The sequence below is a fragment of the Uloborus diversus genome, chromosome 8 (genome assembly GCF_026930045.1).
Source record: "Uloborus diversus isolate 005 chromosome 8, Udiv.v.3.1, whole genome shotgun sequence".
Lineage (NCBI taxonomy): Eukaryota > Metazoa > Arthropoda > Arachnida > Araneae > Uloboridae > Uloborus > Uloborus diversus.
The window spans coordinates 12986972-13007555 of record NC_072738.1 but is presented as its reverse complement, the minus strand read 5'-3'; the positions used below and the strand labels follow the sequence as shown (position 1 = coordinate 13007555).

The 20584-nt window shown below is 33.3% G+C and overlaps 1 protein-coding gene across 1 annotated transcript in view; it reads left to right on the top strand.

Moving 5' to 3' along the window:
• LOC129228724 (sortilin-related receptor-like) overlaps positions 1 to 20584 on the top strand; it is a gene marked incomplete in the record, with an annotated part of 76945 nt that overhangs the window by 30554 nt on the left and 25807 nt on the right. Inside the window, 7 exon segments of the mRNA XM_054863409.1 lie at positions 4570 to 4647; positions 6774 to 6905; positions 7377 to 7511; positions 16546 to 16672; positions 17845 to 18017; positions 18103 to 18206; positions 19679 to 19786. Of these exon segments, the coding sequence (XP_054719384.1) occupies positions 4570 to 4647; positions 6774 to 6905; positions 7377 to 7511; positions 16546 to 16672; positions 17845 to 18017; positions 18103 to 18206; positions 19679 to 19786 (857 nt within the window).

The following is a 20584-nucleotide window of genomic DNA, read 5'->3' as shown; positions in this document are numbered from 1 at the left end:
AGTAATTAAACTAACCCCTATTTTGTTTATGTAGAGTAGCCAAAATTCGCTACATCATTATTTTATCGTTATCAGAAAGCATGACTTATGATAAAGTGATTTTATTCCTTACTAGCTTAATACCCGGCATTGCCCGGGTGCTTCTCAATGCAACATATCTTTCAGATAATTAAATGGAGGAATTCTATCTAAATGACAGTAAAAACCTGCATTCACACCACTCTAGAGTCAAATTTTCAAGACTGTAAATAGCACAGAAAGTTGAGCATTTGCAGAAAAAATAACATCAAGTAAAAACGAAAAAGCATGAGGCATGTTATCGGGGTTATGTCAACAATGTTCTTTGGTTCTGTCGTGTCCACTGGCACGTTGTCTGCGGTTGAAACAGATGGGCGGTACATCCATTGCCTTAATGCAGAGACAAATGATTGTCTTGCATATCTTGTGGGACAACCTTTTACGTGGTGCTTCGAATACGAAAACCGTTGTTCTGTGTTTGAAGGTTTTGTATACCTCAAGACATTAAAGCATGTTGTAGTACTCTTCACATATATTTTATTCTGGAAAAAAAAAATCATGGAATGTCTTCCTAGAAAGAGTCGTGAGTAAAATTCAATGGCTTTTATCAGTTATAAATATATGCAAAATATGACACCGTTACAATATTTTCAGATATAAAAGTTAACGTTCCGTTTCACGGATTTTCTGGCGGTGTTTTTACTTTCACGGTTTCACGTGTTAGGTAGACTCATTTTATAAGTTTTTGTAAGTGTTCAGGTATGCAAGCACATTCCGTAGAAAACTGTCACTTAGTATAAATAATTTCACAAAATGTGTCTGTTTGCCTTTTCCGTGTAGATTTAGTAGCATGCCATGTAGTAAAATTGGATAAGTGTAAGTTGCATAAAAAGACGTACGCCAACTACATTTTATTTTCTTATATTTATGTCAAATTTCTATTTTCGTAGGCGAAAATGACAGTTAGACATCAATATTGGTGTCTTGCAACGATTCAAAATTTGTCTTGATTAAAATTTTATTTCCAATTTTTAAAACCTCACACTTTTGCCGTAAATGTTGTACATGATAACTCAATCTGATGCAGGTAGTAAGAGCACTTATTTGAGTTTGCTGCTCTGAAGTATTCATTTGAGAATATCGAAATTTTAATTTACATAGGCACAGTCGTAATGAGGGGTAGGAATGGTTCCACTGAATAATAGTTGCTATAGATATAGTTATAGTTATTATTTTAAGTTACATTAAGCATTAAAAATGGAGTACGTGAACACGAACTTATGAAACGAACTATATAAAACCCGTCAATTGAACTGCCTTATAAAGAAATAGGCGTACACATTTTGGTCACTATCTGCGTATTTTTTAAAAAATTATTTGCAGGTCATGAAATTAAAAGAAAGAAAAAAACCGTCTTGTTTCTACTTACAACTGTATATTAGACAATTTTTTGTTTATGTTTTACAAAAGCTTGTTGCACATTCTGTTCCCCATATCCGCAGCTTCAAAACGAAGGAAATGTATTTCCACGTTTAGAAACGTAATTCAAACACTAAAAAGTTAAATTATTCAAAATTTTTTAATTTGTAAATTTAACTCAAATCTTGCTCCTAAATACAATTCTTAGTCCCCGTTCCAGCAGCAAAATAAAATACATTTCTGAGGGAACCCAACCTTAAGCATGCAACATAAAGCTATCTATATGGGAAATAGGTAATTTTCACATGCATTTAAAGTACTTGATCGCCTGCCCTTCTGACTTATTGATCGTGATACAGAACTTAAGTCTTACTGGAGATCTTAATTTCTTGAAGTTTAAAGAATGATGTATCGCGATTAGTGGTTATACATGAGATACATTTTGTTTCACCTTATCCCTCCACTGTGAGCAGAGTTGCTTCTATAACACTGATGCGTATCCATTTTTATCTTACACCATTTTTTCAATGACGGTTGAATTACTTAGTGGTAGTTACAAACACTAATATGTTTCGATTGTTTACAATAAAAGTTATCGAACTGAGAGTCTTGGAATTGGAAATGGAGCTTTGCTCAACTAATTTCACGATGAAGACTAAAAAGGAAAAACTTTATAATGTGGTGTAATATTTCATCATGCCCATTTCAGGAGCAATCTCTTAGTGTCAAAAGTTGCATCAAACCCGCTAACTGGTTTAAAATTATTGCTAGTGAGCGAAGATGCTCCATCAGGTGTACTATTGCTTCGAGCGTTAAAGTAACATAAAATTTTAAACGATTAAGAAATTTGTTTACGTAAAAATGGAGACAGTTTATGCATTTTAAAAGTTCAAATTTAAATTAACATTTCTTTGCATTTTTTCAAACTTTAAACTTTTACCCTTCCAAAACTTTTAATTCCGCCGTATTACATTTCCGTGTGGTTTCGGGTCTAAAGGTGCACAGTCTTTTATTTCACCACACATTAGCAATCCTAGTATGGTAGTTTATGTACATGTAATGAACCCCATGACTATCCCCCTCCCCCTTGAAAGATAAATTCAATCTTTACTACTATGCACAAAAATGATTATTTTGCAATCCATTAGCCCTATTAGTACTTTTACCCCTTTTTCTTTGATAACCTGGAGCGATTTCGGTGAAACTTAGGTGAACCGAATTAGGTAAATCATGGAACAGTATAAATAACATTTACATATTGATTTGTTTAAGGATAATACAATATTAAATTAAATTTCCTTTGCAAGGATGTCGTTTTAATATGAGTTTAGTATTCTAACGCTAAAACTGTTGAAGATTGTACTTCGATAATTGAATGCATTTTTAATACCTATCTCATTTTGGTATTTTCTGTGCTGGTTATGCAGAAAATACAGATCAAAATTTCGTTTATTGTTACGGTATTATTACTTGAAAACTTATTAGCAAAATGCGCAAGCAAATTGATGAAGAACCGACGGTGTTTCAATGCATCCCTATGTCTTTTCCGGGTGCAATTTTAGAACTACTGAAAAACAGCATTTCTTTTTCGTTCGGATTTCTTTCCAAACATGCTTTACGCTTGTCGCTAATCGACATTAACGACCATGGTTGAGGATACTTTTTGTGTTGATTGCATTTAAAATATCTCCTGGTGGTTATATGTTGCTAACCATTTTCATTTGCTTTGAACCAAGGTTCACAAATTTAACGATTACAGTTAAACTTTGAAGAAACTTCATCTAGGGCAGTTTTTTACCGGCTTTTCATGTAGACGTAATTCATAACTATACAAAAATTTGATCGTGCAGAAAAGAGCAATTTTATGACTCAAAATATGAAATTAGACCTCTTTGGGTGTTTTTAAAATTCCAAAAACCCGCCTATATGAATTCCTGAGCAACAATTTACCTTTGTGCCAAATTTGGAAGAAATCCGACGAAAACTGTGGATTTGTATAAGGAACATACACACACACCCACAAATATACATCCATTTTTATATATATAGATACTATTTGAAATTTATGAATTATAAATTTTGAGTTCATGATATTATTGCTGCTTAGGTGGGACTAGGCACTTTTTTTTCCAAATGAAATTTACTGCTTTTCTTGTTAAATATGTTCACTGCTATTTAATATGGGTGTTTATCTAGAGATAATTCGGTTACATTGTGGGAAATTTTGCTGAACATGAAATTGATTAACTTGGTATCATTAGATCCTTTATTAAGTTGCAGCTATATATGTTTAGTTAAGTGTAATAAATTTTTTTTTTCTGTGCATATGGGGGGGGGGGGAGGGGGTCATTTGGAATGAAGCATAAAATGGTCAGGGGTGATATAATATGGAATAGGAGGTTAAAAATGAAGATGTTGAACGTTTTTCCTGTTACAAGAAAAAAGTTTTATGAGACATATAAAAGCGTTATCATTGTTAGCAATGTAACCACAGCAATTAAAATTGAGAAAAGTATAAAATGACAAACAGTTAACTTTGGATAAAAATTTTTGCTCTTCTCAATTGAAATCATTAAAAGCTGTTTCTTACACATTTAGCATTTTTTTATTATGCAGTAAGCTCCCGATTTTCCGAGGAATAGGTTTGCACTGTAACTGCAGTAAGCGAAAACCACGGATAATCTGAATAATAGGTAAAAAACCATACTTAAATTATACAATAGCTAAAAAAAATTAATAACACTTACACATACATTTAAGTTAAAACTAAAAACATTGCTGCTACTGGCATTGAATGTAAAAAATATATGTAAAATCTAAAAGCAAACAATAACACACTCATTGGTAAAAAAAGTGTGGTACCGACCTACACACACACGGATAATCCGACTGCAGATAATCAGGAGTTTACTGTACTTAAACTCAGTTTTAGTGCTTGAAAAGATTATGTAATAATGTTTTTGTGTCTTAAACATCTCATTAAACATGGCTAAAACTGCATTAAAGAGACCACTTTTAAAGCAGTGCCATAAATGCCACAGTTGCTTTGGCATTCTGTGAATTATTTGTTCATTGTTTACTTGAGTTCAGAATATTTTGTGACCTAATATTTTTGTATCTTCCTTTGTGTAGGTACCTGTATCTGGAGTTCGTGGGTATGTGATGGTCGCATGGATTGCTTGGATGGTGAAGATGAAAAGAACTGTAAAGGTAGTTTTTTTTCCTTTTGAACAAAAAAGCTTTTTCCAAGTCATTTATTCAAAATTAAATAGTATTTCATACTGGTCACGCAGAAAGGTAAATTGAATGAGTTATGTGAAGAAATATTATCAAATGCATCGCAAGGAAAAGAAAAACATTCTAATGAATCTGAATTAATTAGTAGAATTATTCATACATATACTATACAGAAATAATTACATATTTTTTTTTCTTATTTAGGTTTAGCTGAGTTTTCTCAGTAAAAAACATGTAGGTACTTCGATAATTAAAAATCTAAAAGGAAAAAAATGGTCAAAATTGCCTAAAACTTGATAATAAGCTGAATGAACTTTGAGTCAATAACTAAGTAAAATGTTGAATAGTGGTAGTGTTCAAAGTTTTGTGAAAACCTCTTGGCAATTAAAACAAGATTCTGAGATTTGACTGCACATTAATACAATCAAGACTTGTTTGTACCAAGCGTGAAGGGATTGTGACTTTTGCTCGTTATAAGAGAGTGCTCGGAAAAATGGATTTGTGAAAAAAGAAATAAATCATAAGAATTCATTTACACATGCTTTTTTCAATATTATTTATAACTTTCTCTGTATTACCAGAGACATTGGTTAAGTTGCTTTGAACTGTCCTATTGTTTCTTTCTTTTGTGTCTGCTTTATCTCATGCCTCATAAGCTGAACTGAAAGTCTATAGCAATGTTATAAATCACTAGTGGTACCCGCACGGCTTTGCCCTTAATAGAAAATTAAAAGGTCTTTTGGTTCGCCTGTATATTTACAAAAAATGTATGGTGAATTTTCTCGCCAATTGGCTTGTGCCCATGTTACGGTTCCACGTTATGATAATTTCGTAATTTACTCGTCCATCTTATGATAATTTTGTTCTTAAAATTGGAATAGAAAAAGAAGAACATCGAATTTTCGAAAAATCGCTTCGAGGTGCACACCCCCAGCTGCAAACTAATTCTGTGCCGAATTGCATGAAAATCGGCCGAATGGTCTAGGCGCTATGCGCGTCACAGAGATCCTGACAAACAGAGAGACTTTCAGCTTTATTATTAGTAAAGATAAAACATTGCTCACTTTAAGCAGGGTTTGTTCGTTAAAAGCGAATTATGCTCCAATAAACTTACTAACCGTACTAGCCAAATATTTTTGATTTCATTGTTCAATCCTGGTTCTCTTTAAGTCAGGATTTGTTATTGTTAGATTTTTAATTTAAACTTTCACAAAAAGTGAAAGAATCACTTAATTTGAAAAAAAAAAAAACATTAAAAATACGTTTTTGCATCATGCAGAACCAATCCCTTTTCGATGTAAACATTGCATCACGTTGTGACGTCATGTGTGCGATCGGTTGCAATGACTCAGTCAAGTGAATGAACTTTTGGGTGAACCGAGTCACCAGTTCATTGTATCTTATAACCGCGAGAATTTTTTTGTAGATTGAGTTACTTTTTGATTGGCAACATATCTTTAACTTTCTTGCATTGGCAACACATCTTGTGTTTTGCATATTCTTAATTTGAAAGCCATGTGAAGACCTTTAAATACTTCGAGCGATACTCTCTCTCTCACCTCACATAGCCGCAAAATGTGTTGTACGTGATTTCTGCCAGTGCTCTTTACTCCTGGCAGGGCGTTATACAACGTGATGTCAATTTTAAAGTCATAAAACGCCTTTAGGCCTATTTTTGTATGTTACGTTAATGCCTTATATTCCTTGGAGTCAGCATGTTCGTAAACTTAATGTTTCGTTGTAAATTAGCGGCTAATCTTTGTCTATTCTTCTAAATGTTTTTTTTAAATATCAATGAAGATGTTGTTCGTCAACTTGAGAAATCCTTTGAGGATAATAAATACAGATTTTCCATGAGGAAAAATGCTTCAAGTGTTTTTTTTCTCCAACTTCAGGCTGTGGACATTTTCTTTGCAAATTCACTTCTACTAGCGGTGTAGTAAGTCTAAATTTCACTACACATAATGCTCACAGTTATGAGTGAGCGCGACCGTAATATCTTTGATGTAGGCTTTCAGTTTTATGTTTCTCAATTCTATAGTAAAATTTTCCAAACTTCTTGTTATAATTTGATTGTTTATTGAGACATTTTTCTTCAGGTGATGCTGCATGTGATTCAGAATCCTTCCGCTGCGTTCAGAGTTTTGGTTGTATTCCCAAAAATCTCATCTGCAACGGGAAGAACGAGTGTGGCGACGGAAGTGACGAATGGGGCTGTCGACCATCGGCTGGTGAGTGTGCTTTGCCCCCCTCATAGCACACATTTATTTCCTTAAAACTTGCTGTTGTTATCGCCGTGCCTTATCTTGAATTTTTGTTTACTGGACTTGATTAACTTTGATCCAGTAACTACGGTAGTAAATAGTATAATGACTGGCACTTGGTTCACTAAAGCTCTGAAAATTCACAATCAGCAATTATTAATCTGCAGAAAGCAAGTTTTTTTTTCAGTGTTGTAATTTTGAACTTAATCTACATTAGCTCTGAGCGCTTCTATTATTAAATGCAGGGTTTTTAAGTGTTGAAAAGTTGATCATTTTGTATCCAAATAATTTCTTGATCTCTGTCAGCGAGGCAGTGGATCTATGAATAGAAATTGTTACAAATCATATTTGTTTCTGGTATTTTTTTGCTCCTTTGTATTGCTATATACATGTTATATCCAGTGGAGGGTTTGGGTTTAACATTTATTCTTTTGACAGCGACCTCTGCTCCTTTGTCTTGCTCTCCCATCGAGTTCATGTGTCTGACAGGAGAATGTGTGGAAATTGGTAAACTCTGTGACAAAGTTGAAGATTGTCCAGACGGAAGTGACGAGAAAACATGCACAGATGCCGGTGGGTTATTTGTTTTTCTGTTGCCAATTTGCTAATTAATAATATTCTTCTATCATTAAACATATTCATGGTGACCTCTTATTGTTTCGGATAACTTCATATTGGAAAGCTCACACTTTTCTGCTTTGAAAAAGAAGTTCTTCGAAACCCCAAAACCTGTGTTTGCTGTCAGTTGCCAACTGGTGCGTTTTCTACCTTGTTTTCCTGCTATCACTTGCTAATGTTTTTGAATATCAGTTAGGGGGAAAATATATTATTTATTTGACTTTTCTATGTGAAAAGTGGAGAGACTCGGTTTAGCTTCCTCAATCCATTGAATTCGGATTCCTACAAAAGCAGCTTAGAAATTGTTTGGAATTAATCAGCATGTGATGAAGTTCAGTATGTATGCAGAATGTGCAAAAAAATGCATAGAAAGTTCATATGAAGCAGGAAAGTAATCCAAATAAAAGACAAACTAATTGCATAACCAATAGAAAAGTTTTTTTTTTGGGGGGGGGGAGCGGTATTAGTTTTACGTCTTTTCTATGATCGGAGCCAGAAATTTTCAGAGAGATATTTCCCTAAATTCCCCCCCCCCCCCCTTCCTCAAAACTGCAACTATGAGCAACCTCTATGGGAATATACAAATGATGAGAAGTTGTGTTCCTAATAAATCCACAACCAACTCATTTGTAAATGAGCCGTGGTTTTATTAGTTCTTATAATCATCCCATGTTAATTTTCCCACTGATGTGGTTCATACTTGGGCAATCTATTGGTGATGAGTATTGTTCGGATTGTGACGGTTACACAAAAAAAACCAGTGTTGCCAGATGACATCTACAATTGGTTGGATGAAAAGTTTTCAAATCATTGTTATACTTAGCAGTTCATCAAAAAATTGTTTACCCTTTATCAATTGATTCTTTTTTTTTTTTTTTTTAAATTTATCATCGAGGCATTTTAAAACATTACTCAGACTATAGGGACTCTAACTCACACAAGCTAGCGATTCCTCAATTTTTCAGCCTAGTGAAACGTATGTTATCATCACGAATCTGGCAACACTGGAAAGAACAACAACAGCGAACAGCGGTAAAATCGGCGCAAACTAACGCAGGTTTAAGGGTGTGAGAAATTAAATTTAATGAAAAACCTGTTTCATGGTGCAATTTGAGAGTTCTACTAGCGTTTTTTAATGAATTTTAACATTGCCACTCGATTGGGCGAACATGAAAAGCACTAAGAAAGAATGGTGGGGGGAAAATTTCTTCAGATACGCCGCCCTGGCAGATACGCCGCAGATGTTAAATTTCAACTTCAAAACACGTATAAGCCGCGGCTTATCTACCCGAAATTACGGTACATAGCTTTTAGGTATCAAGGTCTAACTTTTTAAAAATATGTATTCATATAAGAAATAAGTAAATACCTTTATACTATAGAGTAAAAATAAAAACTGCAACTTTAAAAAAATCACAAATTTGCAAAAAAAAAAAAAAAAAAAAAAAAAAATAAATCAGGCAAGCATTATTCATGGTCATCTTTTATTACAAACCATGTAAAATAAGTTAGACAATTTTTAGGTATCAAGGTAATAAAAAAAAGTGTAATAATGTAAAAAATAAACAAATACTTTGTACTCGGGTAAAAATGAAAACAACTTCATTAAAATTAAAATTTGCAAAAAAAAAAAAAAAAAGCCATACGAGTAATAAGTTCAATTTAAGTAGCAAAGGCAACAATAGCAGAGTTGCCACAATATCAAGAAAATATTAGAAACAAAAAAAATTCCAAATACTCTCAACACTTCTTAGAAAGATCTCTCAGTACTGGGACTGATCCATTTATAGTGACCAATGCATCGTTTTTTTGATGTCCAAATTAAACTGTTCGTTAGGCCCAAAATTAAGTAAGTTTCAATTTTTTAAAAATCCTCAAGACTATCTATTCACAAACTGATATTTAACAATTTATGCTTTTGAAGGTAAAATATTTCCATCAAAAAGAGTTATTTGACAATGAAAGGGTCAAAAAAAAAAAAAAAAAAAAGAAAAAAACTGATGAGGAGGAATGTACACAAGTGTAAGACTTAATGATATATTTAAAAAAAAAAAAATGGAACGCTTCTTATACATTATCTAAAAAAGAAGAGATACTTTGAAAAAGAAAAAAAATAACATCGAAGGAGGTGACTTTGTGACTGCCAGGGTTAGATTGACCCAAAATAGGTAGTGCACTTACTATAAAAGGTAGGGTGCTGCAACTTAATTGAATCTCGTTGTATTACTGTAGTAGTAAACAGCTTCCCCCATGCTGTCAGTCATTGAACAGTATATACGAGGGTTGATATAAAAGTAAGGTTCCCATAAATTTTACAAATATACATCACTGTCAATTCTCATTGAAATTTACATCGCTGGAAAGAAAGAAACATTTCTCTATATTTATACATAATCGCCATCTTTTTCTGTGCATTATTGTCGACTGTGCCCCAACTTCTGTATCGAGTGTCACCGTCAGAATCGGACATGACAGTCAACAAACCGCTCCATTCTTGATGGCAGTTTGGAGCTCGAGTCTAGTGATTACCACTTGTTTTTAAGTTTAAGGAACACTTTGATGACCAACGTTCCCGGAGTAATGACGAAGTCAAAAAAGGGGTGAAACACATTATCAACGGGTTGGCTATAAAAGGTTTCATCTGATTCCAACCACTTTAATTTTTCTGAACTTAATAAGCTCACAATGACTTTTTATGAGAATAACTCTTATATCATGTTGGAAATAATTTATTTCCATTGTTTCAAAAGTCTTAAAAGTGCCTTTCTTGTTGGAAGAAACTTACGCAGAAGTCTGTGGAATCCACAAAAAGTTATGTTTAATAGGACTCGACCGATGCATCGGCGCCGATGGTTCAACAATTTAGCCATCGGCATCGGCGGCCAATGCTAATTTGCAGGAAACATCGGCCCATCGGCCTTAAAAAACATCGAAAAGCTGATGGAATTGGCCGATGTTTTTGAAAAAAAGGGCCTTTTCTGTTTTACTTTTTTATACAAAGTAAAGGGAGTTATTGTTTTTATATAAAACTAGCTGTACCCGACGCTCGTTGCTACGCCAACAAAAAAATACATCATTATACTGATTTTCATAACAATCGGTTGAACGGGGCAGAAGTTGCTACTCTGCAGTGTCACCTGGTGGCGAGTGGCTTCAATGAGCATATTATGCACCTTCTCCGTGGAAAAATACATATATATATAACAATTTTCATAATAATCGGTCCAGGTATCAAGTGAAGCCGTGACTCTACTCAAATTTTGTACTCACGCAGTTTGCAAGATCAATCAATCGCTGAAAATATCAAATAGAAAAAGTTTTAAATCCCCCCGTTGCATGAAAAGCCATAAAACAATAAAGAAAGAATTTACTTGTTTAAACTCAAGAAAAATGGCAACAGCTAACTTCTTATCAATGAGATCTTTCACGCGAATTAATTTCTGCAGCCGATAATTTTATTCGTATTTATCCAATGGATTGTGATTTAAATTGGAATAAAAAAGGAACTATCGATTGGATTTTTTTCGAACTGGTCTATAAACATTCCCAGTACCAAAAATAACAAACGGTGAAAGTTTCAGCCAAATCTGACGGGTAGTTTTTGAGTTCATGGATGACATACAGACAAACATTCATTTATATATATATAGATTGTTTAATTAAGTTTCAGTATGAATTTTCATTTTAGTCACCCCTGAAAGTGTTTTTAATACTGCATTCAGGTACCAAACAAGTTAATTATTGCGTTGTTTCTTGCAGCTGGATGTACGTAAGTCATAACTCAACAAGAAGTTCCGTCTAGAACTATACGAGCCTACTTTCCCGTATACCCATACTACTTTCTAGCACCTGATCAATATTCTCAAAAATAGCTAAAATCGCAAATTGTTTCAAACATATTTTTGCTAATTTCTAGGAATAAAATATTCTTCACACATCCAAAAAAATCAAAAAAGAAAAAAAGCAGCACCTTTTAAACAAAGCAGCTAATACACTTTTTTCCCTTAAAAAAATTCTTTAACAGCTTTCAAAACGAAATAATAATTAAAATTAATAAGCTTATTAAAATAAATACATCATATCAAAAAAAAAAAAAAAAAAATCTTTTCTTTTTCCCCTGTTGCCAAAAATAATTTTTTTAATGAATTAATGCACTTACCAAAATAAATAAAAACAATAAAATGTCAACTTAAAGAAATACTTTTCATTGTCAAAAAAATAAATAAATAAAATAAAAAATCGTCTGCGCATATCGTTATGTAGAAACATAAATGACTTTGAGTTTATTCGCCGAAAACTGAATACCTAAATTAAAACTTTAGCGTGAAAATAAAAACAAATCATATCAACAATAATTATTTCACAGTGAAAACCATAGCGAGTCAATCTCATTTTGGGATAAAGGAGTCGGAGACGAATATCCAAGAACCAGAGTCAGTCATTTGTCTTCCGTGTATAAATTTTTGCCAAAGCTACGAAGTCAGTCGAAGTCGGGGAGTCGGAGTCCGATTAATTGTCTGGCACAGGAGTCGGAGTCGGAGTCAGGTGCCTCTAAATTCTCAGAGTCGGAGTATGAAGTTTGGCGTCAATAGCTATTTCCAACAAAATTTGTTTGGAATAAATCCGCCTTCAAGTACGGAATCTATATTGACTTTCAGTTTCCCCGTAGGCGCTAATGTTCAGTTCTTTTGTACTGGTCGAAATTGAACAAAAAATAGTTCAAATCAAAAAGTGACTGAGGTGTTTTCGCCAAGATCTTTCGAACAAAAAAATGTTTGTTCGAATCGGACTATTCATTCAAAAGTTACTAGGGGGGAGGGGGACGATAGACAGATTGACAGACCGACAGACATTTTTCCCATCTCATTACCCTACTTTCCAATTTTTAATTTTTCGATATTTATTTAATCATTTTATTTATTTATTTATTTTTTCGCGACATTTTTAAGAAGCATTAAGCCTTCTTTCATGCTTTTTTCTTCTTTTTCTGACTTTTACTGGGAAAGTAGGCTAAAAATGGTAAACTGTAGAAAGGATAAATTTTCGCATGTCGGGGTGTGCGTACGTTCAAGTCCCTTTTTGTTTTCGATAGGGTGTTCTGCCTGTTTACTCATTTTTTGTGGCTATTAATTACTTATTTCAATGCAAAACTAATATAGCGTCTCAGACTGACGATCATTTGGTGATATATTGCCGAATTGGACAAATATGAGATGGCGAAACCAGTTTTGTTTCATTTTGTTAGATTCCCGCTGAACCGACGGTAATTTTTAATTTTTCGATATTTGTAATATGAATCACAGTAATGCAGTCTTTTCTGTATCGCTTCGGCGGAGTTACAAGTTTGGGGCCCGTCGAAATACATTTTGGGGCCCTATTTCTCTATCACAGAAGTTGTAAAACATTTATCATTCGCATTTTTGTAACTCCTTCGGTGGCCCTATGGTTATGGGGCCTCTCGCGCAATTGCAACATTTGCTATATTTTAAATCCGCCATTGCACGTCAAAACAAACTCGGTGCAAGTTTTGAAAGGGTTTTCTGCTCAATGTTTATGATTATTTTGAACACTTGCGAGGCCTCTCTTCCCACTCCCTTAATTTCTGAAATTAAACTCTAGTTATACTTCTTAGTTGTTTAAAACTAACACTATTCATTAAATTAGAGATTTTTGTTTAAATCTTTATCTATTTTTTAGGAAGAATTTAGAGCATTAATGTAAGAAATTGGTTAAAGACGTTTTGAATGGTGACATAATTCGGAAATCAAAGGGACTTTTGAATTTTTTCTTCGGAAGTGTTGAAGTAGATTCATTAACTCTTTCAAGGCGTTGGTGGTAGCTGTTGATAATTTTTAACTAAAACTAATTTAATATTTGCTTTGCTTTTTGTATCATAGTTTATGACAACAGGAGCTGAAAGTGTTTGTATTTTTAAATGATAAATGGATGCTCTCGAAGGAACTTTTTTTATTTTTGACAGAACAAATCTTTAACAAAAATGGTTTTATTGCACCAAAATATGAGTTTTATTTTAATATTATTATTATTATTTATCTGCGATCTTTATATTACATTTTTACTCTTTCACACTTAAAATTTTTATTACTGTATTGTTTAAAGGTGTTTTTTTGTTTAAATTTTGTTTTCATATTTTTGTAATTAATATTTTTGTTCCCATCAGTTTATTTTTAATACTGATGATTGTCAGCTTGTTTCTTTCGTTTTGTCTTTGCAACTCGGTATTTCATTAAATCCCTTGAATACTTTAAAAGTAGTGTTAGTTTATTTTCGAGACAGTTTTAAATCAAAAGTACTGTTAATTTATTTTACATTTGCAGTAAAATTTACGCTAAATTTGTTTCCTCTTGATGTGTATGTAGTCCTATCTCTTCCTATCATTTCCTACTTTTTAAAGTAATTTTTTTCCTACTTCTTTAATTTTTGATTCCTTATTTCCTACTCCCCCCCCCCCCCCCGCCAAAAAAAACCCACTTCGGGGTCTGTACTACGTAAGTATAAGTTTTCAAATTACTATTTCATAACGTTTTTGAGTGACGCAAATTTACGCGCATGAAGACATCACAAAAGAATTTGCCATAATTAACTGATTAGGCGTTCAAAATGGATATTTCGGTCATCTATATGTTCTTAGGTACATATGCATGTACAGATATGCCGAAAAAAATTGTGAATTATAAATTGGGTGATCGTAAAATAGAAATTTAGGTCGAAATCTGATTTGTTTCTTTTTTTTTTTGTGATTACAATTCCTTATTCGTAGAAAGGAAGTAAAGTGAAATGAATCAATGATCCTTTAAATCCCTGACAATCTTATCAATTTATTTCTGTTTGATTTTTTTTTTTGCCATCGGCCAACGGCCATCGGCCATTTGGAGGAAAACAATCGGCCATCGGCCTTCGTTGAACAATCGGCATCGGCCCATCGGCCAAAAAATGCCATCGGTCGAGCCCTAATGTTTAATCTAGCATCAGACCTATTTGAAATTTTCGTCTATCTCTAGTTGTTGATTAGATGCTGTATAATCCACCGCAGAACTTATTTAATGATCTACATTTTTGTTTTGGGCTCTCCATAAATGTCAGTTTTGCTACATGCGTGCCACAATTTTGTATTCAACTTGGTTGTTTATATTAAAGTGTTTGAATCTCTGTTGTTCAATTTATCCAATCTTTGGTTACGTTGCTGATCCCCTTGGTCTAGATCAGCGTTTCTTAATTTATCTGATCAGTGGAATCCTTTTAAATGCTCACTTTTTTTGTGGAACCCTTAGTTTTTTGTCAATAGTTTGCAGTGGCGTAGCCAAGGCTCTATCTGAGAGCCCAGGTTCTTATCTCAAAGAGACAACTACATTAAATATTTGTCATTAAATTGATGATTAAATAGACTTCATTATAGACCATGGTAATTATTGCTAACTGCTAATTATTATTTATTATTATAAAAGACCAAAACACTCCTATTTGCATAGGTGGCTGGTGCCCAAAAAAAGTAAGGGGGGGGGGTCAAAGTAAGTGCGGGGGGGGGGGGGGGGGCAGGTTTATTGGGCGACACACCCTTAAAGCTAAATTTTTTCTTCAAAAATTGGGCAATTGAATTTTTAAGTCATTATTAATGAATTGACCTTCTTCCAAACATTCGAGAAACAGACTCAAAAAGTGGGAGGTCACAGAAGATTTCCTCCTACAAAATCAAAGTTCCATTTTAATTTTTACAGAATAATAACCTGAAAAAAGGCATTAAAAAAGTGGAGGGTCAGAGTCCCTTTATTGTTGAAAGTGAGAGGGCAATTGCCCCCCTTGCCCCCTCGTACTAGCCACCTATGCCTATTTGTGATTTCGAGTATTTTTAAAAGGGATAAATAAACTCAGAACTAATGCATGAGTTATATGATTAAAATATTTTCTTAGTTAAGAAAAGAAATACTGATGTGTTTTACCTACAATAATGTTAATAATTCACTAAAATTTACAAAGAAAAAGTTTTTAAAACTTAAAAACTAAAATGTCTCTTATTTTACAACAATTTTTAAAGTTATTTATAAATCAGAGACTTTGATGTCACTCTATGTTATGTTGACTTAAATTGGTCCTCACTTGTTAAATGTTAAAATTGTGCTTTCAACTGCTGCCATAGATACTGGGAGAGTGGCTAGTATTAACAGTAGAATATTTGAAATTTACGTCAAAAATCGTAATTTTAGGCAGTATTAGGTAATGATGCTGGAAAGGAAATTTGTGGTGTCCTTCCATAAGTTTTCAATGTTGAAAACACTTTTAAACTATCTTTGGTGATATTAGAGGGTCAGTGGTTTCTTCTGGATTTTTTTTGAAATTAAAGTGTTTAAAAGTGAGAAATAAGTGCTTTAGGACTGATCTTGGAAAAATTTCGAAGTTGTATCTTAAAGGCACAATTTCGGTCGACAAATAAAATGATTCCTATAGTGGCTTACCCTGATGGGTAATAAAGCTCAGATTAGTGTACTAAAAAAAAGTAAATTTATTTTTTATTTTGGGAAAGCTTTTCTATCGATTTTTTTAAGTGACAAATTTGAAAGATGTGGAATGAAACATGCAAGTCTCATGGAGCCTCTGAGAGAACTTCGTGGAACCCTGGGGATCAGCGGAACATGATTTAAGAAACTCGGGTCTAGACCCCTAGATCAAGTCCAAGAGATCATGTCACACTAAAAGATCAAAGATAATTCCATTCTCATCCGACAGTTGCCTCACAGAGACACCGATACAGCAATTAATATGAGAGGGAGAGGCAATAGCCGAGCAATCTTTTAACAGCAAGAACTTTTTTTAATGTATTGTTTCTGTCCAAAATATGATTCATCAATTTCAATAATTCAAAATATTGTAATGGATGACATTCAGTTTGTTTATTTTTGGCTAGTATGTCCTCTTTATTATGTTGCTTCAAACAAACTTCTCCTTTTGAATCACTTAACTTGCCTTTTTTTAGCTTATGGTCTGAAAGTCCATAATCTGATGCTGTTGCGAGATTCTGTGGGGCTGGACACTTTCTCCATTCGCTGGGAACCACCTGTTCATCAGCCACACTTGCAATTAGAATATCTTCCTTCCTTCCGGTAAGTATGTTTTTGAAGACCTTGTTTCATATTTGTGCACTTGTAGCATTTCAAAAAAGGAGATAGAACTACCATAATCCATGGATTTGCCCATGCATTATGTTTACTTCTAAGAAGATTGTCATTTCAAAGTTTGTGGGTTCAAACCTGGCCCGAGTCTGTAGCTCTTTAAGAGCGAAACATCCTCAATGTCCATACAGTGTAATAATGTGGCATGTTAAAGATCTCCTGATCTTGTATATTCTCGGCTAATTAAACTTACTGAAATTTCTCATCATGAGAACTTAGATGCCTCTGTCCAACAGAAAAGTGGGTATCAAAGTTCTTGAGGGAGAGTAGTAAGGGGCCATTCGTTAGTTACGTAAAGGTCCCGAGAGTGAAGGGGGTTTGGAAAAATCTCTACACACCTTTACATGGGGGTAGGGGTTGTCGAAAATTGCCGAATTCATCTTTACGTAATTAATGAATGGCCTCCAATGGCCTATGCCAGATTTGGTGCCTTATAAAACAATAAATGCTAGCCCCCAGGGACTGGTGAGAAAATTTTCAAGGAAGGTTTTGTTTTTACTTTAAAGAATACATACAAACATTCATTCATATATATCTGTATATTTGTGAATATTTAAGAAATAGATAAAAAAAGTAAACTCATATACTGCCTTGTGAAGGTAAATAGCAGTATTTGCAGAGATTAATTTATGAGATATTTGCCAGAAATGGGCTTGGATTTGATACTAACGATAGAGAAAAGTTGGAATTTGACGTTTTTTTTCCTGCTTTATTTTCAACGGAAACCAAATAAACAAGCTTGTACAAGAACACCAAAGTAGAAAAGATGACAAAAATGTACAATGAATAATTGATAGATATTGCACTTTACCTTCCCATGGCAGTATAAACATAATGCTTCGATGGCTTTAAAAGAATTCTTTCTACTGAGTGTTTACTGTCATAAAATTAATTTTTAATGAGAATAGTGTACTTTCATATCTATTTTGCTTTCATTATGTCATTGAACTTTCTTGAGAATTGTCAACACTGCTGGTTTTTGCCTCCATTTTTAGGGAGATTTAAACTTTTAAGCTCTTGAAAAAAGAAAAACTTATGTAATCACCGTTAAAAATATACAGTAGAAGAGAATGATATTACTCTTTGTATGTAACACCCATTAGGAAGGCTTCTGATTCTGAATGGAAGAATACAACCTGGATTAAAGAGAGGAGTTATACCTTCACCAATCTGACTTCCAGCACCGACTATCTAGTGATGGTGTATGCGCGTCTGGCCAATCACGCGGAAGTGGCGCCGCCCACTGAGATTCTCACCGTGACAACCGAATGGGCAGGTATTATGAATGTATGGATATATTTTTTAGTTGAAGAGCTATTGTTTTTGAAAGCTGCTAAAAATGGATTGTTTTGTTTTTTAAGCTCCTGATCCTCCCGTCAATGTTACTGTGATGGTCCATCATTCGAAACACATTCGTATTGAGTGGCGGCCGCCCACTACTACGAATGGATTGAGTGGATATAGGGTATGCTCCTGTTTTGCTGTTATTTTTGAGTGTTTGGAATTCCTTTTACGTATGTTATAACTTAAACCCTCTCTGGCCCGAGTCATTTAACTCCCGGTTATCGGTAGTCAGATTACCCACAGTTTTTTTTACAATTTTTTTTTAAAACAGTAATTTAATGTTTTTAAACTTATGATTGTGTTATTGTTTGCTCTTAGCTTCTATGTATATTTTTTACATTCAATGTTAGTAGATGCTATGTTGCTATATCTTTAACTCTAATTTAAACGTATGTGTGAATTTTATTCATATTTTTAGCTGTTGTATACACTAGCAATTTTTTTCCCTATTACTCAGATCATCCGCGATTTTCACTTATCCGCGGTTACGGTGCCACCTTATTCTGCAGATAGTCGGGAGCTTACTGTATAGTGGAAAAACACTATGAGCGGGTTTAATCGTTCATCTAGATGTAGGTTTTAAACTTCAAAATCTTTTTTAAAGAATTTCTTTCACTGGGGGTGGTATACCCATTTATTCACATTGCCCACTTAGGGCAGGAAAAAATAAGTGTTGATGCATGCAAAAATGAATTTGTATCTTTTGCAAAAATACTATTGGACACTTCAGGGAAAATGAAAAAAAAAAAAAAAGTTTGACTGTTTTAGTGCTTATTAAACATTTTAGAAGCTTTAAAAAAACTCCCATTTTTTTTTAATTCAAAAATTAGGATGACTTAAAGAAAAGTTTAAGCTAATAGAAAAGGGCATTTTTGTTGTGCTGCCTTCTATTCAAGTTAAAAGAAAAGAACTCAAGGGATTTTAATTCAAAAAATTCTGAAAAAAGGGAGAAAATTTTTTTGTTTTCAGGATACAAGCACTGTCCCTTCAAAGGGTTAAATAACATTAAGTTGTTCACTGATTTTTTTTTTTAAATTACTTATTGCTCTTAGTATTTATGTATTGATTCTATCAGTTCAAAATATGCTACTTGAAATATTTTTGTAAAATAGGGGATTGTGGATTAAAGTGAAACGTTAAGATAAATTATCATTTTGGAAAATGAACACTTTGGAAATTTATTTTAAAAGTTACAATACACAAAAATAGAGCAATGTATTTTATAATAGAACTTGTATTGAAATGTTATTTTTCATTTTTGGTTGTAAATTTGTAAAATCATCTTGTAATGTTTTGGGATCATCATTATGTTTCCTACCACTCTTGCAGCTTTATCCCATCAGTAGCAATCCACATTTTTAATGCCTTAGAATCATAGAAAAAGACTTTTTAAAAGACTTATTTTTTTCTTATAAAGAGTTTAAAATATTGGTAGCAAACAATTGATTAACTTTATCTTTCTGCTTATCATTTTCTTGATTGTGAGGTGCAAAAAAAAAAAAAAAAAAAGTTTTCCAGTGTCATTAATGTCAATTAAATTCCAGTATAATTAATTTAAGTGGTCCCTCTCTCTCTCTTTTTTCCCCCACCCAGGTGTATTTCTCTCCTCCTTACCCTGCAAAGTTTGAAACAGTGAGACAGCTGGTGACTTCCATGGACATCAGCTTTGATTTCCAGCCCTCCATCAACTACACATTTTGGGTAAGAAAACTAATAAATGCTCAGTGAATGCTCGATTTCACATAAAGATTAAAGCATCTGCTTGTTTTTATGACAAGCAGATGCTTTTATTTCTGAAAATTTAACTTGTCCGATGAAGATTTAATATGAAAATCCAGTCTCCATTTTACACCTTAAATTTTTTTCATAATGGCTAAAAATGTGTAGTTTGTTTAGTTTCAAGTTTTTTTTTTAGTCTAAACATGTCCAGTAAATATTTAATTTAATTTATCCACTTTTTACTTTCCATCATTCATTATTTTTTTCTTTGAAAATTTTTAGTGAAAGAATGGTTGTAATTAGCTCTTTAAGTGTGATTTAAAATGTTTTAGATTACATGCAATTTATATTTTGAAGCATAGTATTTTTTCATTTGTTTTTTAACCCCCTTTTTCCCCCCATGTAGAAGTTAGGTAAGCACACTTTTCGCACACTACTGTAATGGTGCAGTATTTTTTGCCCTTTGTTTTGGTGTATCATTTTTCTTATTTTCGAAACAGTGGACAAAGCAAAAGATACTAATTTGCAAAGCCGCTCTTTCTCCTTTTTTGATTTCAGAAGGAAAAAATGAGAAAAGCTCAAAAGTAGTATATTTATTACTATATGTAGTTTTTTGGTAAACAGGAATATCATATGGCGGATATTGTGTTTTCTTATGTACATTGAGGGTAAAACCTTATCTCCCTCCCCAATTTTTGTTTTCAATTAGCAACTTCAATTTCTTTGAGTGTTAAAATGTGTATCTTGTAAATTAACAATTGTAATCAAGGGAGAAGCAGT